The sequence below is a fragment of the Microtus oregoni genome, unplaced genomic scaffold (assembly GCF_018167655.1).
Source record: "Microtus oregoni isolate MIOR12 unplaced genomic scaffold, Mior012 000005F_ref0000423, whole genome shotgun sequence".
Taxonomy (NCBI): Eukaryota; Metazoa; Chordata; class Mammalia; order Rodentia; family Cricetidae; genus Microtus; species Microtus oregoni.
In genome coordinates this window covers 32,628,653-32,656,013 of record NW_024543064.1, presented here as the reverse complement: position 1 = coordinate 32,656,013, position 27,361 = coordinate 32,628,653, and the positions used below count along the sequence as shown (strand labels likewise).

The following is a 27,361-nucleotide window of genomic DNA, read 5'->3' as shown; positions in this document are numbered from 1 at the left end:
TTCCCAGCTTTCTTTTTGTGCTCGCTGTTCTCAGAACACATGTAGGCCACCTTTGTTGGCTTTTAATAGCCACCTTTAGTTGTATGTTCTAGTGACAGTGGTTTTAGTAATTGAAAAACAAGCAGGTGTATCTGCCAGATCTGTTAGTTAATTGTCTTGCAAATTTGAAAATAAGATAAATGTGGTTAAAACTAAATTAGTGGCTAGGGAATGAGGAGCTCTCTTCTTCAAAGGGTTCTTCAACACCTGCCAAGAGGGCAGCTCCCTAAGCAACTTGAAGAATGAGTACTTTGCACTGGCTTGTCTTGGGAAGGGGGCGGGAGCACATTTCAAAATCCAAGGTCAGCCTTAGGCTTTGCACGATTGAGGTCAACAACTGGTATTACTTGTCACCAGTTGTCACAAGTGAATGTTCCTTGAATAAAGCTGTAGTAGATTGGTTTGCTTTCCAACAGTTCACGGTGTGAGTGTTGGGTCGGGGTACACAAGGGACAGATATTGAAGACGCGAGAGTGGCAAGGATTGATGCTTCATGGTGTTGGGAAATGTATTCGTGTAAATTCACTAGATTTTGTCCTCAATGTTTTAAATGTCTGGAAATCTCCATATTAACAATAAAGAGCTGCCTGTGAGTGGAGGGGAGGGGAAGTGAGGGGGGGGGGTGTCGAGGTGTTCCAGCTAAGGAGTTTTCAGAATGCTTTGTGAATCTGTAGTATTTTCTCCCCACTTCCCTCCCCTGCTCTCCTCTTTAACCCTTTCTCCCACCCCCATCCCCCAGCCTCTTTCTTTCTGTGGTGTACATACGGGTGTGCATGATAAGGCCGCAGGAAGGACGCCTCATGTCTTCCTCTAATGGATCTCCACCTAGTCTCCTGAGAAAGCACTCATCAGACTTGGGGATGGTTGTTCTTTAGCTAGGGTGGTAGCCAGCAATCCCCAGGGATCTTCCTGTCTTCCTGCTTGTACTCACCTCTTATTGGAGTTAACCCTTGTGCTTCTGCCCCTTCAAGTGCTGGGATTACAGATGTGTGCCATTAGACACAGTAACGTTTGTGAAGTTTGTGGTCTTCTTTTTCCTTTCTTTCTTTGTTTCTTTGTTTCTTTGTTTCTTTCTTTCTTTTCTTTCTTTCTTTTTGTTTTTTTGAGACAGGGTCTTACTATGTAGCCCCCTGGCTGTCCTGGAACTCATCCTTGAACTCACAGAGATTAACTATTAATTGCCTCTGCCTTCTCAGTGCTGGAATTAAAGGTGTGCATCACCACACCAAACGAGGCTTGTAACATTTTAAAGTTTTGCAGTTGTTCACAGGCAGATCTGTGCTTTATGCCCCCAAAGGAAGTGGTCTCAGCTCTCAGAAATCTGCAGCGCACGCTTTAGGACGTATGCTGTGTTCTCATGTCCTAGGCAATCTCATCTTTGTGAGGACAAGGTACCACAATCATGTGTGTAGTTCATCATAGACCTCACATAGTCATGGAGCACAGGGCTGCTACACAGATTGCAGAAGAGCAGAGAGAGTGCCTGTGGCATCCGAAATCCCAAGGCATTTGCTCTGGGATGCTTCAGCTCATCGGGTCTTTATTCCCTTATAGCAACTGTCAGAACAGAGTGGTGCACAGGCGCAGCTCTACTGGCTCACTCTTCATGGAGATGCCTTATATTCTTGGTTTGTACTGATGATCAGGTATGAAGATGACTTAGGGAATGTAGTTTTATTTCCTGGATGTCTGTGGAGACCAGAGGCTTTTAGTCAACATTCCTTTCTTAGAGAGCTGTGTGATACCTTTCTCATGGAGTCTAGCGCCAGGAAAAAATTTGTTTTTCCAGGAGATAAAGCAAACAAGCTAAACCCCTTCTTTCTACCATACAGGGAGAATTATGTAAATTACCCCCCCCCCTTTTTGAGACAGCATCTCACACTGTAGCCCAGGCTGGCCTTGAGCTCATGGCAATGCTCCTGTCTCAGTCTCCAAGCATGAGGATGCACTAGCATATGGTTTCTCTTTTCACCCTGGCCACCAGATGCTCAGAGGCCCTTTAATGTGTCATTGCAGCCATGAACCTATTGAACATGTCTTACGTAATTCCCCTGTCTTTAAATAGTTTCTCATCTTTTTGTCTTCCTTTTAATTGGACAGGTCCCTTACCCACAATTCTAAAATGTAAAAAAAAAAAAAAAAAAAAGATTTAAAAATGGAACAGTGCTTTAAATTCATGAAGCTCGGCTTGAATATTCACATGTCGCTGCAGAATACTAATGTGTTTGATTTCAGGGCACTGCCCCAGACCCCGTGGGGATGTTACATAATATACAGCATGTTCTTTCCAAAACCTGCAAGATTCTGAGTTCTGAATTATAGCTAACCCTGAGGACTTGAGGCAGGCGCCTGTGGCCCTAGGAGTGAGAGCGTGGCTGCAGGCGAGGCCTCACGATCCTCTGGAGAGGCGGTGTGTGCCACAGAGGGGCTCCGAAATGCCATCAGTGGAGCTGATACCGAAAGAAGCCAAAGGGAGCCCTGCTCATGGCCACCATTGGGCCTTGGTCTCAGTGCCCAACTCCCAGTGGCATTACCTGTCTCTGGGGCTTCTTGTGGTCGCGTTTTCTTGGACAGTTTCAGGGCTGATTCTAGGTCATAGATTTGGGAGCGGGTCAACTTCAGCTCCCTGCGGAGCTCATTAATCTCCTTGATCAGTGAGACATTTTCCTTTGGAAAAGAAGGAAAGGCAGTGAGTGTGATGGACAAGGGCTTGGTGGGTGCAGGGTGTTCCCTGCTGGGCTTGAGGACCAGGCGGTGGATGCGGGGTGTGCCCTGCTGGGCTTGAGGACCAGGAATCTGGACCTATCGGTAGGTGCAGGGTGTTCCCTGCTGGGCTTGAGGACCAGGTGGTGGGTGTGGGGTGTGCCCTCCTGGGCTTGAGGACCAGGTGGTGGATGTGGGGTGTGCCCTCCTGGGCTTGTGGACCAGGAACCTGGACCTAGGTTATTCTTTGGATCCCACATGGCAGTGAGTACCTGTCCTGCTCATTGCCCAGCCTTTCAAGGTACCAGCTAACTCAATTTCTGGGGGCTTAGCACCTTTCCTACCCACCCGTGCTCTTTCAAACACCCACAACAATGCTTCCCTTAGGTGCTCTGAATACGCTTTAATATGCTTAACACGCTAACCCTTATGGACTCTATACCATCACTCAGTGATGGGTCTGGAAATTGAACCCAGGGTCTTAGGAGAGCTAAGCACGTGCTCCGCCACTGTACTATACCCCCAAACCCTCTAACCATGATTTTACAGAGAAATAAACTGAAGCACCGGAGAGGCTATGTAAGTGGCCTGAATTACACAGCAAGTAACAGAGCCGGGGTGTTAACCTTAACAGCACCCTTAAGTACTGTGCTATCCTCACACCTTTATTTGTTGAAACTAATAAAGGATATCTGTTTCCCCCTCCCGCAAGACATGTTTTTGTTTTGTTTTGTTTTGTTTTTGTCACAGCCTTGTCTCTGCCCTGGAACTCTCTTTGTAGTCCAGGCTAGCCTCAAACTCATAGTGATCCACCTGCCTCTGCCTCCTGAATGCTGGAATGAAAGGCGCGGGCCGCCAATGCCCGACTAGGACATTTATTAAGTCCTTTATGTGCAACAAAAGACTCTTGCCTTCAGCCCCGTGCTCCTGGTGAGCAACACAGAATGACAAGCAGCTAGTTAGCACCTGCTGTGTCCACTGGAGATTCACTTATTTATGTTTGACCAGGATTCATCTATTTCATAAGTCTGTGCTGGGCACCTGTGCTGGCTAGCTTTATGTCAACTTGACACAGGCAAGAGTCATCGGAAGGGGAACCTCAGTTGAGAAGACGCTTCCATAAGATCTGGCTGTAGGTCATTTTCTTAACTGGTGATTGATATGGGAGGGCCCAGCCCATAGCGGGAGGTGCTATCTCTGAGCTGGTGGCTCTAGGTGACTAAGAAAGCAGGTTGAGCGAGCCAGGAAGAGCAAGCCAGCAAGCAGCCCCCACAGCCTGTGCATCAGCTCCTGCCTCCAGATTCCTGCCCTGTTTGAGCTCCTGACTTCCTTTGGTGATGAACAGTGAGTGATGTGGAAGCATAAGCCAAATAAACCCTTTCTTTTCCAACTTGCTTTTTGGTCACGGTGTTTCATCCCAGCAACAGCGACCCTCACTAGGACACTACCGGCCACAGGCCAGCTGTTCCTGAAGCAGAAAGTGAGATCTGGTCGCTGCTCTTGACTTTACAGTTTAGTTAGGGTAGGAACACATTTGTGTGGTTCTGGCTTGCTGGTGTGGAAGAGTATGGAACACAGGAAAGACACTTAATCTTGTCTGAATGACAGCTGGGCTCTTAGGGCTGAGGCTTAAAAGAGAAAGGAAGAGGGTAAGGGATGTTCCAGAGAACTGAACAACAGGACAAGGGTACAGACACACGATATGGTTGATATGGTGTGTGTGTGTGTGTGTGTGTGTGTAAGTTTTGTTTTTCACCTTTCCTGCACCTCAAATCTCTGCTCTCCACCTCACACTTAGCGCAAGGGTCCTCGGCTATCACTGGGGAGAAGTCCCCACACCCATAGATACAGAGTAACTGGCCACGTTGAGCCCATGCTTCAATGATCAGCTTGGATCACACATAGAATCCCATACAAGCCTGCAAATAAATCACCCCTGCATTGTTAAATGGAGCTGCTGGTTCATTGGGTCTGGTGCAGGTCCCGAGAGTCTGTTTCTTTTTTTTTCTGTGTGTGTGTGTGTGTTCACACGTGTGCACGTGTACATGCTGCTGTATATGTATGTGCATGCCTGTGTGTGTGTGTGTGTGCGTGTGTAAGCCAGAGAAGGACATCAGGTGTCCTGCTGAGGCAGTCTCTCACTGGACCTAGAGTTAGGCTAGTGGGCAGCAAACCCCAGCCATCCTCCTGTCACTTCTCCCCACAGCACTGAGGTTCCAGGCACATGCAGTCACACCAGCTTTGTATATGGGTGCTGGGGATTTGAACTGAGATTGGCTCAATTGTGTAGCAAGGGCTTCATCTACTGAGCCATTTCCCTAGACCAAGTCTCTGCTTTTCTAACTGGCTGTGCCTGTCTGCAGGCCAAGTCCATGTAGGATGGCACTGTCTGGCATTGTGCAGGGCTTCAGAGATGGCTTACTGGGGCACCTCTGGGTGGGGTTACATCAGGAGTGGCAAGGGTTGGGACAGAGCTGGAGGTATACAAGCCTCCTCTCTGAGTTGTGACAAGTTCTCCTATGCTTTGAGGAAGAGGCCCTTGGAGGAGCAGGGACCTCTAGAGATACCCCAAATCATAAGCTACCCCCGACACTCAGTCTAAGCACAGATCCAGGCCTTTAGCATCTCAGTGGACCACTGCACTTCGTCATTCCTCGGTTTAAAGCTTCCCACTGGAAGTGATGCCCAGTGCTCGCTGCCAGTCTTTGCTCTCCCGGCCAGGCTCCATGCCTGCTTTTCTGAGTTGGCGGGCTTTCTCCATCTAATGCTTTATGTTTGTTTTTTTAACCAACCCTTGTTCTGGCAATGGGTCACCCCTGCTTCCTTTCCAGATGCTGTCTAGTAACTAAACTCCCTGCCAGTCTCCCCTGGATCTTCCCCATGCCAGCTTTATATCATAATATGATGGCTTCAGTACATTTTTTATTGGGCACCAAGACCTAGGACATTGCTTTACATGTGATATATGCTCAATAAATATTTGTGGGCTGGAGAAGCAGGTGAGGAATGTGGTAGACATGGAGACAGAGGGGAGGGGCTTTTGAGAGCCACAAAGAACTCCCGGGCACACTAGCAGGCCTGGGAGGCCAGGAGGCCCTTATCCTACCCCTCTTAGCTGGCACTGTTTGGTCTCACTTCTGCTTTGTTCTATAAAGGAAGAGCCATACCTGGGACAAAGACTAGGGACTGTGGCTACCCGTTCTCAGTCTTCTCAGATTCCTCTCCTAGGCACTCCCAACCATTTTGTCACTGGGTCCCGTCGGTTTTGTGTCTGGGTGATGTTTCCCAGTGTGATTTGTCTCAACTGTTGGCCGCTTGTTCTACTACTGGGATGACTCCAGGCAGACTCCTATGTTCTTCCCACCCCAGCCACAACTCATGACTGGGATTTCTGGATCTTTGTTCCCTTTGGTATGAGTGTCTGTCTTTGACCCCACTGACAGTTTTGGACACTGCCATGATGCCACACTCCCCAGAATATGATTCCATCTTTTCCCCCTTTCATTTTATTTTATGTGTATGGGTCTTTTGCTGGTATATATCTGGCACCACATGCATGCTTGGTGCCTGAGGAAGCCAAAAGAGGACATTGGATTCCCTGAAACTGGAGTTAGATAGCTGTGAGTGACCATGTTGGTGGGTGCTGGAACTGAACCTGCGTCCTTTGGAAGAGGAGCAAATGCTCTTAGTCACTGAGCCATCTCTGCAGCCCTGTACAGTGCCATCTTTACTGGAGTGTGGCTGAGGTCAGAAATGAAATGTAGCCCAGCACCATGCACCTGCTTGTTCCATGCTTCATTCGTCCTTATCCCTGCCCCCCAGTGTCACAGTTTCTACCTATGATAGCCACCTATGAACTGGTCATTGTGCTAAACGCGGAAGTTTCTCTTGGCTGTAATATGCAGAGATGTCATGGGAGTCAGAAGCATGAGCCCAAGCCTGTAAGAGGCAGGGGAGGCAGAGGGTGGAGAAGACTCTTCTTAGTCAGAAGCCCAGAGGGAGCAGCAGAATGAAAGGCTCTAAAACTTTGATGATAAAAATATTGCTAAAAATAATAGTAATGGGGCTGGAGAGATGGCTCAGCGGCTAAGAGCACTGACAGCTCTTCAAGAGGTCCTGAGTTCAATTCCCAGCAACCACATGGTGGAACACAACCACCTATAGTGGGATCTGATGCCCTCTTCTGGCATAAAGGCACACTTGCAGATAGAGCACTCATATACACAAAATAAATAAATAAATGAATCAAAAAGAAAGACTAGTAACTGTGAGGTTTGACTGCATCCCTGCACAGCCTGCATGCATCTCCTTGGCTGCAGCCCTGCTCAGTCTGCATGTATCACCTTGGCTGCACCCCTGCACAGTCTGCATGCATCACTTTGGCTGCATTTCTGTACAGCCCGCATGTGTAACCTTGGCAGCCTCCCTCCACAGCCTGCACACATCACCTCATCTCACCCTGTAGGAGCCCCGGGGAATGCATTCTCAGATTCACTGGGGTATGGAGACATTAAGATAATGATAATGGGGGTTTGAGTGTCCACAGAACCCTGTTCCCGTGTTTACTGCCATCCACACTCACTCTCTCGCCTCCTCTTTATGCCACTCTTGTTCCAGTAGCTCAGACAGAATGATGGCCAAAGACAAGCTGAGTTCTTTAAAAATTTTCTAAGGTAGCCTGTGTTCTGAGAAACCCAAAGATCATAGTGAGGTCAACTGTGTGTGACCTTGCAAATTAAAGAAAAAAAAAATGAACTCAACGAGCTCGCTAAACCTTCTCTTCCTCCTGGCATCCCGGCCAAGGTGCTCTACAAAATCCCTTCCAGTCTTCCAGATCTTCTCCAGCCCCCTACTGGGCACAGAAAAGATCTGAGAAGTTCCAAGTTTGTTGAATCCCAGAGCAGTCTGTAGACACTAAGGCCTTTATATAGAGACTTTGAAACAATGTAACAAGGGCTGCCTTAGGCCCTTGGAACAGAGTGATGATGCCCTGGCTGAACTTTCTGATACTGATGGCAAGCAGAAAAAGGAAGGGAATGCCCATAGCTCCCCCTACTGGCTGCTCTGAGTTAATGCTTTTAAGGGTAAGCTCTTACCTCAGTGGGGGAGAACCTGACACAGGTGAGGATTGTGATCTTGGAAGGCTCACATCTGATAGTAGGATCATTTGACTGCGCAGACAGGCCAGACTGTTATCTTTCCTGCTCTTCCCACCTCCCTACTGGGCCTGACTTGGCATTTCAACTCCTCATTTCTACTCTGAAATGCCTTTGGCATCACCGCACCCCCCTCTCCGATCTCTTCTTTTTTGACCCCTAGCCTGACAGCCCTCTCAAAGGTCTCCCTGTCACCTGCCTCTTTCTTTACTTGACTGAGTACTCTGCCAACTGAGTCCACCTTTCTGAGACAGAGGCAATCAACCGTATCTGAGAAGCACCCTGACCTGTGTTAGGATGAACCTCGTAGCTTTTGGCAAGGGGCAGAGGCCCTTTCCAACACGACCCAAGGCTAAGTGTTGTTCAAGGCTCTCACTGCTTTGGATGCTCTGCAAATCAAGGTCTGTGAATTCCTGAGTCCCCACTCTCAACCCCACTCCTTTCCCCCTTTTTCTCCAGCTGTTGTCTCTGCCTGGAAGGAAGGTCCTTCTCCTAGCTGATCCTCAGTCACCCTCCAGCCCACTGAGGCCAGACCCCAAGGGCCCTCACCCCTATCAGTCTTCAAGGAGCTTGCTTCCTCCGAGGGTCCACACCATGGGATAAATGTAATGGCCCATGCTCCCCAGGTTCTCTGAGGGCGGGAACACTTTACATCTATCTTGGAATCCTGCACGGCTGACACACGGCTCATTGTGTAAGAAGACCTTGAAAAATGTGCAGGGGGGATGGAGAAAATGTGTGTTCAAGGTGTTTGTATTACATAGCAACACTCTCATTTCCATAGCTGCATGAGCATGCCGGGGACAGTGTGGGGAGGCCCTGGGCTCCTATCTGGATAAACAAATGAGATGGTGGCCCCATTTTCCCCAGCTCAGTTGTTTTCCAATGAGTTGCTCAGCCACCATGCCTGCCCTGGCTTTCCTTAGTCATTCTGGAATAAAGCACAGGGGCCCTGGTAGCCACATAGGAGCTCTACCAGCTCCTAACCTCCATGTACTAAGGCATTCAGGGTTCCTAGCCACAACCTAGTGTGTGTGTGTGTGTGTGTGTGTGTGTGTGTGAGAGAGAGAGAGAGTTTGTGTGTGTGAGTGTGAGCGTGAGAGAGAATGTGTGTGTGTGAGTTTGTGTATGTGAGTGTGTGTATGTGAGAGTTTGTGTGTGTGAGTGTGTGTATGTGAGTGTGTGTATGTGAGTGTGTGTGTGAGTTTGTGTATGTGAGTGTGTGTGTGTATGTGAGTGTGTGTATGTGAGTGTGTGTGTGTGTATGTGAGTGTGTGTGTCTGGAATCAGTTGTGCTCTCCTTTCCTACCCCCAGGCCAAAGGCTTCTCTGGTCCATGCATGATGGATGTTTAGACTCATTTATTTTCACTGTAACTCTTGAATAATATCTTTGCTGGGATAAAGGAAGAGAACTGACATTTTTTGAGCCCTAATTCTGTATCAGGAAGGTGGCTGCAGTTTGTCTTGGCCAAACATCACAGTAGCACTGGGGTTGGCGTCTTTTGTCCCATGTTGCAGATAAACAGAGTGGTCTCTGGAGGCCCGCAGCCTCCTCCTGGCCAAAGAGCAGCAAAGCAAGGTTGCCTTGGTCTACTTGGATACTGTGCCCATTACCTCCCACATCCTGGGAGTGAATACAGTTCTTAGCTAGGCTTTGCCTACACAGACCCTGCAACCCCTGTGACTCTGGCTCAATCTTGTTCAGGATCAAAGGATCAAAGAAGTCTCAGGATCAAAGAAGAAAACTGTTTTTAGCACCCAGGACAGTGGTTCTTTAAAAAGAGCAATCTTTTTTAAAATGTCTTCTGGCCTCAGTGATAGAATGTTGCTTGATATGCATGAAGCCCTGAATTCAATTCCCAGCCCTTGGGGAAAGAAGACCTTCCTAACTTTTGCTTATTTCGTTTGTTTGTTTGTTTTTTTTAGACAGAGTTTCTCTGTAGCTTTGAAGCCTGTCCTGGAACTAGCTCTTTTAGACCAGGTTGGCCTTGAACTCACAGAGATCCACCTGCCTCTGCCTCTTGATTGCTGGGATTAAAGGTGCGTACCACCATCACCTAGCTTAACTTTTGCAAGCCGAGTCTTACCCAGAGCTTGGAAGAAATCAGCAAGAAGTCTCTGTGTGTGCATGCGGTGGTGCTGGTGGGACCCAGAGCCCCACCCCAGGGTCCCTTCTTGTCCTCTGATATTGTCAGAGTCTCTTCTAGATCCACAGAAGTCACAGCACACAGTGTTTTTCTTCTCTCCCTCTCCCTCCCCCGCCTCCCTGAGACAGAATTTCCCTGTGTAGTCCTGGCTGCCCTAGAATTAGCTCTGTAGACCAGGCTAGCCTCAAATTTAGAGATCTACCTGCCTCTGCCTCTGGAATACTGGGGGTAAAGGCATGCACCACCACGCCTGGCTAACACACAAGTTTCAATGCTGTTTAAGATAGAAGATTTCCAGAGGCTTCACCTCATAGGAGCATTGGCTGGATCTCTCTGCAGCCCACTCCTACCCTGGTCCAGCACTCTTTAGGGGATGGAGGTGGGGAAGAATTGTGATGTCTGCCCTAGCAGCCTTCTGGTCCTCCTTCCTCCCTTCCTGGGACTGACTTGTTGTTTTGGGCCTCTGCTCGGTGTGGTCCCTGGAGGGCCTCAGGCCAGTACGACGGTGGCAGGGCTCAGCCATGCCACCAGGTGACAAAGAGCAGCTGGTCTCACTGCTTAGCTTCCTGTGTTCAAAGCCCTTAGCAAGGTTGTGTGTGCTTGCTGGTGCTGAGGGGGCTCCCAATCACATCCACTCCTCTTTCTGGGTCTCTGGAAGCTTTCATGGTTCAGGATAGAAAAGGTCTGGAAGGGTAGTGAGAATGGGTGCTGGTTTTAGAGCAGCAAGAGACTGGCTGTGTCGTGGTCTGGCCTGAATCGCTGTGTGCTCTTCCAGGTGTGTGTAACTTTCCAGCCCGGTATCTGGTTTCAATCCAGACTGCACCCTGTTCCCATCTCAGTATTTCAATCAGGACATTAAAGAAATGTAACCACGAAAGTATGTGTCCTAAATGATTCCGATGTGATGTTCTCTTTTGATATAAATTCATATTAATTGCCTCAGATGATACTGACACCCAAAGAGAGATATGATAGAAGCATCTTGATAGGCAGTCCCGACAGAGCGCTTGGGTGGGGGCAGGAATGGGGCTAGGCTCCCTGAGCCATCTGCTGAAGGATCCTGGGAGTTGGGTGTAGGGAGCTCATTAAATATGATCATTGCCAACTCTGTGGGTGTGGTTCAATCTGGACCAAGAGATAAGGATAAGACCTGAGGCACCAGAAAGGAGATGAGGCTGGTGGAGACTGGCCAGACACACCCCAGGAGGTGGGAAGAACAGAATAAAAGGCACCAAAGTCAGGTGAAACGGGAGTTGGAAGCGAGAAGGGGACAAAGGAGTCAGGAGGAAGGAGACAGGAGAGCTGAGACCAGGATGGACCAAGGGTAATTGAGAAGAAATTGAGAAGAGAGAGGCAGGACACCGGCTTTTTAGGGATAGGGATGAGCTGGCAAAAGGAGCAGGGAGGAAGCAATAGGGCTACTGTGGGCATGCTGATGCCTACACGGGCGCCTTGGTGGGCCCTGGACACAGTGACAGCGAGGATGAGCCCTGGGAAGTCAGAGCAGAGGAGCCAAATGGAAGCTGTGGGTCCCTGGTGGTCTCAGGCAGCCAAGGGACGCACCCATTACCTGCATGATGCGGACGTAGTCGGTGCGATGCAGCTCGCCCTCCTTGACCACCTTCTTCTTGAGAGTGGCAAGATTCCTCTCTAGGTGTTCCCGCTGGCGGGCATACTCCTGTTGCAGGTCTGAGTTAAGTCCCGCAATTTCCACCTGGTGGGGGGGGGGAGACTCAGCAAAGGAGTGGAGACATGAAGTGCAGGGCGGTGTGGTGGGGGAGGACAGGGAGGACACTCAGAGCTCACCATGTCTGCCCGCTGCACGTACTTCTCAAAGAGAGCACGGATCTTCTCCTTCAGCAGCCGGGGCTCCTGGATGTACGCTACGCAGTTGTGAAGGTCCGTCTTAAACCGCCGGACCAGTGCTTCCAGGTCCCGCTCCTGTAACCAGACATTTACTCCTGACACTGCAGGGGTCCCCCATGTGGAGGGGCAGGGGCTCCAGGAAGAGGCTAAGGACACAGAAAGGAACCAGAGTATCCTTATCTGGGATTGACAACCTGACTGTTGGTGACCACACTGGGCACAGGAAGCCAGATGGGCAGATAGCCCATAGGGAGCAGTTCTGAAACTCTTGTGCACTTGCCTGGGCTGGATACCCTGCCTGAATGGCTGTCAAGAAGACAGGGCTTGAGAACACACACACACACACACACACACACACACACACACACACATGGCATCCCTATTGTTCTGCATTCCTTTAATGGCCTCAGGCTTATAAGATGAAAGGAAGAAAGGTGTATCATTCTCTCCCACAGATCCTTACCCAGGGCTCCCCCAAGCCCCTTAGGACCTCACCCAGCATTTGTTCCCTTGGCAGTCAGGAGCACTGCTGAGAGTGGATAAGAAACCCCTACAGATTGCTGCACACTGGACTAGCTCTCCATCTTCAGCCTGGCTTTCCTTGCCAGCCACCTCCCCCAGGGGTATCTCCTCTCTCTCTACTCCCATAGCCCTTTATCCACTTTAGACACACACACACACACACACACACACACACACACACACACGTATATACAATTTCTCTGCACATAATTGTCTATCTCTATTTATTTTATGCACAGGCCACAGATCACTTTTCAGTCCTTTGGGCTTGCGAAGAGCAGGGCCACACCCTCTCCCCATGCGCAGCTCTGCAGCTCTGCGTGTACTGCCAGTGTTTGCTGAGGAGGATGGAAAAGCTCCGTCTGACTTGGAAAACGTTGCAGGTGGCCTGCGGGCAGAGTACACAGCTGCATCCTAGCCTGGGGCCAGAGGACCAGGCTTCCCAGGCTGGCTCTGAGTTGAGAACTAGCTATGAGTACCGGGTGAAGTTTCTTTTCCTCCTCATTTCTTGGCCCTTACTGTGCTTATTTACAAAATGAAAAAGACTAGAATGAGCCAGATGTGTAGCAGGCACCTGTAGTCACAGGATTAAGACTTCTGAGGCAAGCTTGGGCTATCCCATCAGTTTCAGGCTAGCCTGGGTTACAGAGTGATACAGTCTGTCTCAGTGAGAGGACTGAGGAGTGAGAGAGCCTGGTACCTGACTTCTTCCTCTGACCTCTGCACATGGGCCTCAAAGTGAAAGCACACACACACACACACACACACAGCAAGTAAACATGACTGGAATGGATTATCTCTTAAGGTTCTCCTAACATTGGCCATTTTGGGGTGGTCAAAGCATTTAACCACTTCATTAAATACAAATGACCATTCTGAACCATGTTCTTCCCCAGGTCAAACAAACCCAAGGCTAAGGGTATTCCTATAAAACAGTGGTTCTCAACCTTCCTAATGCTGTGACCCTTTAATACAGTTCCTCATGTTGTGGCGACCCCTCCCGCGCCTCAAGCATAAAATTATTTTCGTTGCTACTTCATAACTGTAATTTTGCTACTGTTATGAATTGTAACGTAAATGCCTGATATGCAGGATTTCTGGCATGTGACCCCCATGAAAGGGTCATGTGACCCCAAATGGGTTGCAACCCACAGGTTGAGAACCACTGCTATAAAGCCAGCATTCTCACCCCCTCGTTCCTCCACCCAAGACGTTTTCTAGTCGCAGATGAATTTGGACATGTAAATTTGTGCAGGCCTGGAACCAGACAGGCCTATGGGCAAGAGCGTGAGTTAAAATGGGAAGTGTTTCTTAGCAATGGCTGGCTCTCTCTCAGGGAGCCAGCTGCCCGCTGCCGGCAGGTGCCAGACTCCGGCAGCCCTCACACCTTCTGCTGCTCTTTGCGCATCTCCTGATCTGTGGATCGCAGTTTCTGCAACAGTTCCGTGATGTTCAGCTCCAGTTGCGTGTTCTGCTTATGGAAACGCTCCAGTTCCGCTTCCATCTAGGGAGGACCAGGGGATGGAGGCATTAGCAAGGAAGTCGGGGATGAAAACTGTCTGAGAGCAGACATCTTTCAAGGAGAATTCCCAACACAGTATTTCTTCTCGACTTCCCCGCCTCGTCCCCTTGAATGAGAGCTCTGTCCTTATGGCTTGCCATCCTAAAAGCTCCCCTCTTCCCTGGTACCATGTCCCCCGGGGTCTTGGGTGTCTGTGGTCAGGCTGTAAAGGTTTCCTCTTAGTGGCCACCTTTTCTCCTAACCTCTCAGATTCCTCTTTTTGTGAACCTTTTCTAATTCAGGCACTCTAACTCCTGGGTTCTCAACCCCTGCTGAAGGCAGGTCCCTCCAGAGGAATACCTCCCTCACCTGATTTGGAAGGTTACATGAGTGAACCTTGACCCTCAGGGGACACAATCATTCTAAAGGGGAAGTTGAGGCTTGTTTCTAAAGCAGAGAGTATTGAGGAGCCAGACTGGCATGTGGTCATCTTTTGATCTAGGACATAAAACAGGAGAGAGCCAAGGACACCCAGCCTGACCATCAAAGGCTCAAAAAAGGTCCAACCAAGAGCCACCTTCTTTTCAAAAAGATGGCTGGGGACACCAGTGAGCATCTAAAGGTTTTCTCTCCCTTGTCGGCTCTGTCTTACCCAAGACACATTTGGTTTAGGTGAGACTGGCTGTGGAGAAACCCACTTCCCACTCAAAGGGTGATGGCTCATGGCCACCCCAAATCTGACAACACTGGTACTCATGGTAGCGCTATGGAGACTCTGGCTGTTTCCAGAAGATGGGATGTTCACTGTTTTGTGTGGAGGGTGGAGGTAGGTGGAATGCCCCACCCCACCTATCCCAGGCTCTATTACCACACATTTTAAGGTTCCTGTCAACCTTCTCGAGATCTGGGAAACCTCTAAGAAGGTAATTCCATGTTCTTGGACACCGAGGAGCCCCTCCTTATCATAGGGGGTGTTATATTAGACTAGTCCTCTGAGGCAATGCCTCGCATTCGGATGGACTCTGTGAACATCTAATGAAGGAAGGACGGGTAGGCACCTGCGGCGGGCCAAGAGCATGAGAGTGAGGGGTGGAAGGGGAAGTAGGAACCACCTGCCCCCAGAAGAGGCATGGCAGACTGCGGAGAGTCTCCTTGTAGAGGACACACAGGAGTGGGGCTTTGCTAAAGCAAGAATAGCACCAGGAAGGTGGCTCAGTGGCTAAGAGCACTGGCTTCTCTGTTAGCGGATCCGAGTTCGGTTCCCATCACCCCCATGGTGGCCCATAGCTGTCTGTAACTCCAATTCTAGGGGATCTGACACCCCTTTCTGGCCTCTGTGGGAGCCAGGAAAACATGTGGTGCACATGTATGCATCCAGGGCCAAACACTCTTACACATAACATACACAACAAAAGTCAATGAGCACCGTGGGAGGCTACGAACACCGAGCTGATAAGGAGGTAGTTTCTGTGTCCTAGAAGCCTCCGGTCTAAAGGGACGAGAGAACTGAGTCAGAAGTGACTACGTGATTGATTAAACATTATCTGTGGTTGAGGTAGAAGATGCCCTAGGCAGAAGGTTCCCTGTGTGCACCCGGGACTTGAGCATGTGCCTACCCCCGGGAAAAGGCACTTTGGCTGAACGTTAGAGAGCGGTATTTCTCAACCTGTGAATCTGGACCTCATTGGGGTTGCATATCAGATATCCATACATATCAGATGTGCAATATCTAGATATTTCCATTACAATTCATAACAGTGGCAAAATTACAGTTATGAAGTAGCAATGAAACAACTTTATGGTTGGAAGGTCATCACAACATGAGGGACTGCATTAAAGGCTCGCAGCTTTGGGAAGGTTGAGAACCAGCGCTCTAGAGAGAGTGTTGGAGGAGAGAGCAGGAAAGAGACTAGCAGGCAGAGCGCAGCCTTCCTACACAGGACCCGTGGGTGGGTAGCCTGCTGCATTCCTGCAGGCTGGCAGTGGTCCAGATGACTGTGAGATAGCACAGCACGGAGGCAAGCTGAGGGGTCTACCACACTAAGGTCACCGAGGAACCTCGCCAGGAGCAGCAGGGGCAACTGGTATTGGGTGGGTGGGTCCAGCATAGAGGTTTGCTCTCTCAGGAAAGAGAAAAATAGAGCCCAGGAGACTAGTTAGGTGGCTGCACTGGGCTCCAGTGAAGGAAAACTTATGACAGGGACGTGGCAGTTGGAAGAGAAAAAAGGCGCCCCCGATACTCAGGGCCCCCGAAGGTCAATCCTAAGCCAGCAGTGACGGAGTGGGTTAGGGCGGAAGTGACCCAGGACTGTATTCTTTGCCTTTCTTCTTTCCCCTATGGGCAGGGCCTCACATGACTTCAAAGATATAAATATAAACTGTAAAATATGTAAAGTGTCTGGCTGGAAAACCAGAAGACGAACCCAGGATGTGGGACCCAACTTCTCTTTCCCAGCATGGACATTCCATCCACTTTTCCATGTTGTTATTCAGGGTGACAATTCTCAGTGGGGAGGGGTGGGAGAGTGCAAGACGCATTTGCCCCCCAGCGGACATCTGGCAGTGTCTGGAGCTGTTCTGGTCTTAACAACCCAGGCAGGGCAGAGGGGGAGGTGCTTCTGGAGTGGAGAGAGCAGAGACAGTGAGTGCTAACGCCCTCTACAGCATATGGGTCGGCCCCTGGCAATGCAGGATCAGTTACCCTAGACACAGAAAGCTCTGAGAAACCTTACTAAAAGAACAAATAAATAGGTTGAAACTAAAACCACAAGAACCCTGAAAGAGATTCCTTTTCTCCACGGACAGAAGCAGGGGAAGTGTATGCGAAGGGGGCAGCTTAACCAAGGCTGGATACATGCTCATTCACAGAGATGTCTGTGCACAAGCCGAGGGCTTGAACCTTTCTTCCTGTAGGAGAACTCAGCTTGAGATCTGCAGTGGGTATTTCTGGATGTGCCACCAGTCCCCAGAGGAAAACCAGGTCCAGATAACAGCCCTGAGCTACTGACATAGGAGTGGGCATAGGGTGTGTGAAAGGGTCAGCTAGGAAGGTCCCTGCCCTAGTCATCCCCAAACAAGTATATTCTCTGCTTAGAGACAAGGTCATGCTCAGCCCCGTTCCTGCCAGGGACAGAGAATGATCCCACAAGCATGTTGATTATAGGACAGTGCCCTCACAGATGCCCTTATAAAAAAACGCCTGAAGGAGCGGCCACTCTGCCTTTTCCCTTCTACAGCGTGAGAACACACACTATCTCTGAGACACAGACCCTCCCCTACACAATCTTCTGATGCCCTGATCCTGGCCTTTCAACCTCCAGGACAGTGAGAAAAATGTCTGTTCCCAGGCTGAGCTATTCTGCTACAGAAAGGACAAAGACGGTTGCCATTCTTTGGCCCTGAAGTCACCGGCGCATGGCAGGAGGTCCCTAGAAGGCAGGTTTGTGGGCAGCTGTGTGCAGAGAGAGCACCTTGCAGACAGCATGGGGAAAGCCAGGCCCATCCCCAGAGATCCCGTCTCTACTTGGTTTCTTTGCTGCGCACACCAGCACCACCACGGCCCATGGACGTCTGGGTAGGTAAGGATGCTGACAGCAGCCACACTCCTTTAGCACAAACATCTGGAGAAAACGGAAGGGAGAGTGGGGCCTTCTTTGCCAGGGAAAGTGTCTTCGAAGAGGGGACAGCTAAGCTGAGACAGGGAACATGAAAAGCTGGTCACATGACGATCCAGGGGACAGTCTTCCAGGCAGAGGGGACCCTACCACAGAGATCCTAAAATGGGAGAGCTTGGCTTTTAGAAACTGACCGGAAGGCAGCTATGGAGAGATGGCTCAGAGGTTAAGAGCATTGCCTGCTCTTCCAAAGGTCCTGAGTTCAATTCCCAGCAACCACATGGTGGCTCACAACCATCTGTAATGGGGTCTGGTGCCCTCTTCTGGCCTGCAGGCATACACACAGACAGAATATTGTATACATAATAAATAAATAAAATAAACATTTGCCGGGCGGTGGTGGCGCACGCCTTTAATCCCAGCACTCGGGAGGCAGAGGCAGGCGGATCTCTGTGAGTTCGAGACCAGCCTGGTCTACAAGAGCTAGTTCCAGGACAGGCTCCAAAACCACAGAGAAACCCTGTCTCGAAAAACCAAAAAAAAAAAAAAAAAAAAAAGAAACTGACCGGAAGCTGGTACTCCAGGCCAGGAAAGCATGAGATGTGGCTGGAGAGAGGCACAGAGCCTTTGGATTGCATTCTAGTGGGGTGGGGCACCATTGAGAATTTTGGGCGGTGTGAAGGCCAGGCTGTTGCCCAAGGCAAGTCCAGATAAGCCTGGTGGAGGGAGATGGTGAGAAGGCTCAATAGGCAAAGGTGCTTGCTAAGCCCAAAGACTTGAGTTCTATCTCTGGAACCCACATAGTGGATGGAGAAAAGCAACTCTTGCAAGATGTCTTCTGCCCTCAGCACGAGGTGCTGTGGCAAGTACACCCCACCACTAAAGTAAAATGAAAATAAATTAGCCTTTCTTTGTTTCTTTCTTTTGTTTTGTTTCTTTCAGCAAGTAGAATTAGTTCCCCTCTTTTGTATCTCACAGAATTTATGACTTGCTGGTAACCCAAAGAGTGCAACGGAGGGAATGTTGTGTGGCTGCCAAGGTTAGGCCAAACAGACAGGCAGCTCCCTGCCTGGCTGGGGGGGGGAGGGGGGAGGCGGGGACTAAAGAGGGGGGAGGCGGGAGGGGAATGCGGTGGGGGGGGGACGGGAGACACTTTTCCTGAGCCCTCTGGAGGCCTGTCCAGGGTTACTGCAGAAGGGAAGAAGTATTGAGTTTGAAATCTTACTGGATGGGTGTTGGTGATGCTTTTGGACACGGGAGTTGAGAGAAAGAATTAGAAAAGACTTTTATATTTCCATTTGACCGTGAAACAAACTGGATAGAAGGGGAGGGAAAAAATAAAGAGTAATTTTGGCGGAAAATATCAACAATGCAATTTTAGGTCATCATGGTCTCCAAATTCTAGCTGTTTTGTACCCAGTGGGAAAATGATGGGTAAACAGAATGTCGTAAGAAAATGTGCAGGAGCCCAGGGCTAAAAGGCACACATCTGGGCCACTGGACTCCTCTCCTTTATCCTGTTTGTTCCCTAGAATGGATTCTTAATTGTGTCACTCTGGGGTCTAAGAGCACTTGGAGACTCCTGATTGTCTGAAGTCCAAACAGCAGACCCTGGCCTAGGGCCCCAGCAGTATCTCAGTCAGGATTGAGAAGCTGTGCGTGGCGCTTCCTGGTAAAAGTACCATTGGTTGAGTACACACTGCCCCCTAGTGGCCAAATCTTCAACAGCTGCACCTCCCATTTGTCTCTATAAAACTGCCTGTCCCCCGCTCACCCCACCTCCGCCCCCAGGGCCCCAACACAGCCCACCAAACACAAGCTAAATCCCCACCTAACTTGCTTTTGGAAGCTGGAAGTCGCACATGCCTTGGCTGTGAGAAGCCTTTTCTCTCAGTTTCTCTGAGCCAGTGAGCGACAGGGATAGAGGGGACAGAGGTCTGAAGGGCAGGATGTGTGAGCGCTGGCCCTCACCTCCTGGATCTGCTCCTTCATCACTTTGATCTCGTTCTCCCGAGGTTCTATTTGCTTCTTCAGCTCCTTTATTTTGTAGTCGAGGACAAACTTGAATTTCTCTAGTTCTTGGTTCTTCTTCTTTAGGTCATAAATCCGTTTCTCCTGGAAGTGAGATGAGAGAGAACCAGCAGGGAGTAAGGGCACATGGAACCTCTCTGGAGTAGAAAACACAGGGCCTATGACGCTGCAGGGGGCTACAGACTTCTGGCTGGGGATGCAGCCAGATGCAGGTTGGCAGAGGCTGTATTATGGACTCCACAGGAACTCACTCCCTTTGCCATAGGCTGTGGAAGAGGGGGTCTCCCATCACACGCTGTAGCTCTCCTGCATTATGGCCTTGGTGCACCTCTGTCAGCAAGCAGAATTAGGTCCCCTCTCTTGTGTCTCACAGGATTTATGACTTGCTGGCAACCCAAAGAATGCAACGAAGGGAATTGTTGCGTGGCTGCCAAGGTTAGGTCAAACAGACAGGCAGCTCCCCGCCTGGCTCTCTCGGGACGTTTGCTGTGGTAGAGGCTAGGTGCTATGGAAGAGGTTTATGCACTCTGGGTCCTCTGGATTGAGAGAGCATGTTCAGGGCTGTATGGCTGAAAGACTCAAATGAACCCCACCCCCCTTACTATCCCTGCCACAGGGGATAGAGCTGGGCACGTGGAAGAAAGAGCCATTGTGGTCATTCATCTTCCAGCCTCTAGCTGTTGGGGGCACCCCCCAGTTTTCCCAGCTGAGTTTCCGGACATCGGGGTCAGAGACCAGCCAATCTGTTGAACCTTGTCCAATTCCTGCCGCTGAGAGGCTAGCAACACAGCTGTTTGTTTGGACCACTGGGTTTTCAGGCTGTAACTAGAGCGTGGGTCAACCAAGCAAACCTTGACTGGATGACATTTTCCCATTATAGCTCTGAGAAAGATCCAGTCCCTATGCTTAAGGCAGAAGAACACTGGCTGCCAGAGCAGATAAACACAATCCCAAAATGTGATGTGCGGCAGAGGGAGGGAGGCACGGGCATCGTGGTAGTTTGTACCGCAGCAGCAGAGGGCAACCCACTTCCGTGTGATGGGCAAGCTCAAAGGGAAGATAGGAGGGAGGGAAGAGGAGATGAGGAAGGTAAGGCTTTTGCCTGCTGGCTTCGAGAGTTCAGAAGTCATCCCGGAGGCCAGGAATTGGCAAGCTGAGCCTATGAGCCAAACTTGACCTGCTGCCTGTTTTACTCCATTTTAGCTGGAACAGGGCCTAGCATATTCCCATCTGTTTTGTTTCTGGGTGGTCTCACATGTGGTCTCCAGGGTAGATCAGTGCAGACAGAGACCATGAGGCCTGGCCATCTCATGCTTTGTAGACAAAGTTTGCTGACCTCTGCTGGGGGCCAGGGGAAGCTACTGAAGGTCTTTCAGTGGGAGAACAACCTAACTATGCTTGCACTGTCTGCTGTGCTGCTGGGGACCCGGCGTGGGAACTGGGAAGGCTACTGAACTAAGGGGTTACGAGTGTCTGCATTGGGAGCGCTTGGTTTCTTTCTTGTGTTTCTTTCTTACTCCCACTTTGAGAATCTGAAGAGGGCCCTGCCCCTTCTCCAAAGCCTACAGTATAATACAAAACTTCCCACGCAGGAACAGCAATGCAGGTACTAGCTCACCAATTCCTTACAAGTGCTCATGTCCCAGGAGAGAACAGGTTGGCTTTAAAAGGTGCCCAGGGCACAGAGTCTGCTCAGCAGAGGGGCCTGTGCTGGAACCTACTTATATAACACTGGCCGCCCATGTGTGATCACAGGAGAAGCCTGCCTGGCGAGGCAAAAGGGGCAGAGTGGTTGGAGAGGTGGGCATGGAGTCTGGGTTTGCTCAAGAAGACAGCAAATCCTGGATGTTGAGGAGGTGTGCCCGATAGCTGAGTATTCTGTGCAAAAGGCATTCATTGCCATCGTCCTGGGTTATCCAGTATTCACAGGACCAAGTCTTCTGACCAGCAATAGCAATATGGGCAGCGTGGCAGGGGAATTACCCTCCGTCCATAGAGTGGGCCATCCCAGGATGCCTAAATCAGTGGAGAGCAGGGATCTGGAGGCCAACTGGCTCAGGTTCACCTGGGGTCTGTCCCTGACAATCCGGGAGACCTTGGGCTGTCAACTCAGCCTCGTGGAGCTCGGCTTCATGAGACACAACCCTGGGTTGTTCATGCTACAAGGTTGTTGCTAGAATAGAGTGTGATCTATTGGCTTGGATTAGCTTCATGTTACGCACATAGTGGGCACTTCATAGACTGAGCGGAGCCCTTACCTTGTCTTGAATGGTCTCATCCCTCTCCTGGATCTCTCTCTTGAGGCCTTGGATGTCCTTCTCCAGGGACTTGATGACGCCCTGCAGCTTCATCTGCTCTGCCTTCAGGATCTCAATGTCATTGGTGCGCTCTTCGATCTCCTTTTGCAGGCTACTGAACTGAATACACAGAGCAGCAATGAAGACCCTTGGGGTCTTAAATCTGATCCCCATTCCCCACGTCAGCTGTGGATGGGGCTGGCCCTTCTCCAGGGAACTAAAGCCCTCGTGCTCAACATCCATGGCTCTTGGGGAGTGGGTTTTGTTATTGCTGTTATTTTATTTTTTTGTGTGTGTGTGGGGGGTTAGCTTTTTTGTTAATTGCAAAATAGATTTTGGTCACACTTGAAAACTTCACACGTGCATACAATGTGCTGTGCTCATATTCACCCTCCGTCACTCTCCTGCTTCCCTCCCAGCTTTGACACACACGTCCCTTCTCCACAACTTCATATTTAATTCCCCTTTCTTTCCTTTCCTTTCCTTTCCTTTCCTTTCCTTTCCTTTCCTTTCCTTTCCTTCTTCCCTCTCTCCCTGTCTCTCCCTCTCTCCTCTTTCCTCCCTCCTTCCCCTCCTCCCCTCTGTCCCTACCTCCCTCTCTCTCTCTCTCTCTCTCTCTCTCTCTCCTTCCTTCCTTCCTTCCTTCCTTTCATTTTTTTTTTAAAAACCAAGACAGGCTTTCTCTGTGTAGCCCTAGCTGTCCTAGAACTCTCTTTGTAGACCAGGCTAGTCTCGAACTCAGAGATCCACCTGCCTCCACCTCCCTAGTGAGGTGTTCATCCTTACTACCTGACTCTTTCCCTTTTACTTTAAGGTAACAAGCTCTTTTTACATAGCCAGACTGGCCTTGAATTTATAATCCTCCTGCCTCAGTGCCTAAGTACTTGGATTATAGGCATGGGCTATTACGCCAAACTTATTTTGTTTCAGAGAGTGGGTTTCTGGAGAATTTGGGACTGTTCGGTATTTTCCCAGGTCAGACGAGTGATGTGAGCATTCAGCATAATAATGCCTAGGTCTAATCCCTGCAGGAGAGAGCAGTTTGCCTACAAATGCTTCAAGAGAAGCTCTCTAGCTGGACTCAGGTGCTTCTAAGACCATACTGACCTCGAGGGTTGGTCAAGGTCACAGAGCTGAGCGACTGTAGCCAGTCCAGGAAGGGAGCGTCTGCTTACCCTGAGAGTCACTAACAACAGTGCAATTTCTATCCAGAAGCTTGGATTCCTAACGCACTTGCTCTGAACTCAGCTTCTCCGTGGCCAATCATCTTAGAACTGAAGCAATTCCTCAGGGGTCTGTCAGCGTCCTCCCTCTCTGAGCCATCACAGAACTAAGGAGCCACCTTATCTTGCAAACAAAGCATTTTATAATCTGCCCCGCCCCACCCAGGCTGAACGGCTGCCTGTCTCAGCCTCAGACCTCATTTCTATTCCCAGCAGATCCTACTTGTCTAGAAAGGATAGCTTCGAGCATCCCGGACACAGGGAGCCCGTGAAAGGGGAGGAAGGAAGGAGTCAGGTATGGTGGGATGCTCATGCAATCCTAGCACATGGAAGGAAGAGGTAGGAGGATCACATGTTTGAGGATTGGGTTCCACAGTGAGATCTAAACCAGTCTGGGATACACGGTAGGATCCTGTCTCATGCCGATTGCTCCCCCAAAGAGGAGGGGAAGTCAGATGTGGTCCTTTTGAGGATACCATCCTTTTGTCTTGGAGGTGGGACCTCTGTGTGGCCACCCAGGGCTATCTGTCCACTTGTCCCTTGCCCCCAGTCTCCCCGGGATGCTCCCAGGGCACACAGCGGGCTCACCTTCTTCCTCATGATGCCTGTTTCTCCCTTGAGCCGAAGGTTGGACTCCTTTTCATCCCGGAGCTTTCTCTCGTACTTAGTTTTGATGTCTTGGATCTCCCTGTCTTCATCTTCTTCAATCTGCTTCTTGGTTTCCTCAAATTCCCGCAGCTGCTGTCGAACATCTTCCTGTGCCTGGCTTGGAGGGAGGGCGGGAGGGAGAGAGAGAGAGCGGGGAGAAGGGGCTAGGGTGCCGTGCTAAGAGAGCCTAGGATGGCAAGAGCACAGGAGCCTTTCTTGAGGAAGGGAAGATGAGTCCAGTTACAGAATGGAAACTGAGGCCCTGTCCTGTCTCCTGTCTGTCTACTTTCTTCCTGACCGGGCCAGGCTTCAGGGTCCATCACCTTCTTACCTCTTACCAGTACCCCACATCCTGATGCCCTGTTACACCTTTGCTTTCCACACAGAACTCAAGGTTCAGACCCTTTTTCTTTCTCAAGATAGGGTTTCTTTGTGTAGCCCTGGCTGCCCCAGAACTCACTCTGTAGACCAGGCTGGCCTCAAACTCAGAGATCCACCTGCCTCCGCCTCCTGAGTTCTGGGATTAAAGGCATGCGCCACCACCGCCTGGGTCCAAACATTGGACCACTGTAATTGTATTTGTAAATACAATTGGTTATGCCCCACCCCTCACCAGATGAGACTGCCTTGAGGGTAGAGACCTTGTGCCCTGTGCCCGCACTGGACTCCCAGGATATAGGGAATGCGGCACACAGTAGCTGCCAGGCAAACGGCTGAACAAATGAGCGGCTCTAATTCCCTTCCCCCCGCCAGCCAATCTGTGCTGTCTCATCTCTCAGAAAGGGACACAGAGCTGGGGTCCCCCATCACCTCTTCTAGAAGAGTAGTTTTCTCCTGGAGCTTGGCCTCGTAGAACTCGGTCAACTCCTCCAGGGCCTGGCTCTTGGTTTCGTCGTTATCCCTAAGTTGTTTCTCATACTCTTCCTGCATCCTCTGGGACTTGAGCTGCAGCTCCTGATATTTCTCATATTCCAGGAGCAGCTTCTGGTTGTTGCAACTTTCTGGAGAGAGACAGGTGGGTCTGCACGCCATGTGGGCCGGCAGCACCGGACTTCAGCGCACACACGACCCCTGGGTGCTTTCCTGCCCCTCCCATGCCAGACCACACAGCAAGGAAGTGCTGAGGTTGGGATTTGGCAGACTGTCAGGCTCTGAACCTGAACTTCCCACGGGCAGGTTTGTATTTTGAGGAATGGACAAATACACAGGAGGGAGAACTGGGGTGGGTTCCAATAAAGTAATACATTCATAGACAGAGACTACTGCTGTGTCTGAGCCCCTTTCAAATGGGTGTCCCTAAGCTGCCTGTGCCTCAGCCATGTGGCTTTCCCTTGTGGCTCACCTATGTCTTGCAGCTCCCGGCCCTGTTTTTCCAGGAGCTGTTCTATGCGTTCTCGGTGATGGATGTCCTGTTTCTCTTTCTCTGTTTTTAAAACCTGAAACAAAGAGTCGCCTTTTCTCATTTCTACACATTTGTCAAAGGCACCAATAGGACAAGAGCTACTTTTACTGGCAACATCTTAGTTCATAAATTTTTCTCAGGCCCTTACTTTGCACCAGACAGTGCTCTGCTGAGACACGGACACATGGCCTCTTTTACCCACATCCTATTTCACTCTGAAACGTCTGTGCTTTTGCTCTTGATGCACACATGGTAAAATGGACGCGTCAGTGAAGGCTTGGGTTTGGGTCAAGTAGATTTTAAGGAGAAAAATCAGGGATTTATTCCAATCATCTACTGCTGATAGCTGGGTGTGGCGGCGCACACCTTGGCTCCCAGCACTTAGAAGGCAGAAGCGGGGAGATCTCTGTGAGTTCAAGGCTAGCCTGGTCTATACAGTCTCAGGCCAGCCAGAGCTACCAAGTGAGACCCTGTCTGAAAAACCAGACCAAACCAACCCAACCAACCAACCAACCAACCAACCAAACAAACAAACAAACAGAAAAACCCCAGTAACAGCCCAGATGCGTATGGCTGGCACACGGCTGTCAGTTCATTCAGGACGCTCACATGTACTGACCTGAGCCAGCCAGCTCCCGGAAGCCCGAGGGTGCCAAGCCGGAACCTGGCTTTGTGTTTGGTTTATGAATTGAACTGATGCTCGGTGCCCGGTTGAATGAATTATAAATAAATGGATGAGTAAGTTTAACGGCCAAGGGCTTTTTAACCAAACAGACCCATGAAGATAAGTTACCCGCACAACTACTCCTTGAGCCAAAAGATGGGCGGTTGGAGATGAGGGGGCCAGGCAGATGGCATAGCATAAAGACAGGCTTACAAATACTGGGGCCAGGCCTAACTGCAAACTGCTAAGACAGATTTTATTTTTGACAATCTAGGAATCAACACACCTGCCAGGCCCTTCCCTAGCACTCCTTACTTCATATTTTAAAAATGAGTATTCCCTGGTCACAAAAATAACAAGTTCCCACCTTGGAAAAACTGGAAATTCCAAAAGTATATTAGAAACAAAACGTGGGTTAGCCCGAAGAGCAGCTTTGTGGGATATAATCATCCCGCATCTCTTTCCCATGTACCTGCTTCACCCAGCATACCATCCTATGGGAAGCTCTATGCTCTGTCTGCCCTAGACACCTCCTCCAGCAGCTGGGCGTCACAACTCAACGGTACCAATGCTCTTAGGCCATGCAGCTGGCCCTGCGCTCAGCAACACGGGAGCTGCTTATTGCTGAGGCTGCGGGTCCGGGCTCCCAACCATACCTGGTTTTTCGTCTTTAGGGACTCCATCTCCTGGATGAACTTGTCTGTCAGCTCCTTGATCTTCTCCGAGTAGTTCATATCCTTCAGCCGAAGCTGATACTCGTTCTCCATTTTCAGTTCTTCCACGCGTGTCTTCAGCTCCAACATGACCTGAGCCTTTGGGAGAAGAGTGCTCACGGAAGGGGAAGTCAAAACACCGAAACCGTGACCCTGACCTGGGACCTGCTGCTCCTCCTCGCTTCAAATGAAGTTGGTCCTATTAGAAGTTGTCTCCATTTCCCTTACAAGATATACAGATGACAGGCAGACACACAAGAGAGTCTCCCTCCATCTTTACAATACATGCTCAGTGGTCCCACTGTGTGTGCCAAGAGAACTCGCGTATCTTTCAAAGTGGCACAAATGTTACCTATTTGCTGAGACCTACCCGGACCCTCTATTTAATCCTGCAACCCCGCCCCTGTTCTCAGCACAGGCTCCCCTTCTTAGCACCATCTTATGCTTTATTTTTTCTTCAGATTTTGGCACCTGGTGATTATTGAATGCTTTGCTTATTATTTTCTTTATTCCACTGTCTTTTTTCTCCCATTAGCATTTGAGCTCCCCGCAGGCTGATGTCTTTGTTGGTTTTGTTCTCTGATGTAGCCCAAGCACACAGCTAACACAGAGTAGGTACTCAAAATACTCTTTCTCTGTGTGTGCTAACCAAACCCAGGGCCTCACGTCAAGAGTTCTACATCGGGCTACACCCCAAACCCCAGAGATACTTGTTGAATGTCCTTATGAAACTCACGGCCTTTTGAGGCAGCCAGAAAAACCCATAAACCCATGATTGTAAGTTGTGATTCAGTGCCCAACGACGCGGTCACTGTCCCTACTCACGTCTGCCAT

General features: G+C 50.0%; 1 protein-coding gene across 1 annotated transcript in view; it reads right to left on the bottom strand.

Moving 5' to 3' along the window:
• The window catches only part of Cfap57 (cilia and flagella associated protein 57), a 67,109-nt gene that overhangs the window by 5,612 nt on the left and 34,136 nt on the right, over nucleotides 1–27,361 (bottom strand). Inside the window, exons 12-21 of the mRNA XM_041652848.1 lie at nucleotides 26,471–26,626; nucleotides 25,091–25,184; nucleotides 24,559–24,749; nucleotides 23,689–23,862; nucleotides 21,839–21,997; nucleotides 19,521–19,664; nucleotides 13,822–13,938; nucleotides 11,853–11,987; nucleotides 11,617–11,760; nucleotides 2,574–2,706 (exon numbers count right to left, since the gene is read on the bottom strand). Coding sequence (XP_041508782.1) covers nucleotides 2,574–2,706; nucleotides 11,617–11,760; nucleotides 11,853–11,987; nucleotides 13,822–13,938; nucleotides 19,521–19,664; nucleotides 21,839–21,997; nucleotides 23,689–23,862; nucleotides 24,559–24,749; nucleotides 25,091–25,184; nucleotides 26,471–26,626 — 1,447 coding nt within the window. The remainder of the gene's footprint in view (nucleotides 1–2,573; nucleotides 2,707–11,616; nucleotides 11,761–11,852; nucleotides 11,988–13,821; nucleotides 13,939–19,520; nucleotides 19,665–21,838; nucleotides 21,998–23,688; nucleotides 23,863–24,558; nucleotides 24,750–25,090; nucleotides 25,185–26,470; nucleotides 26,627–27,361) is intronic.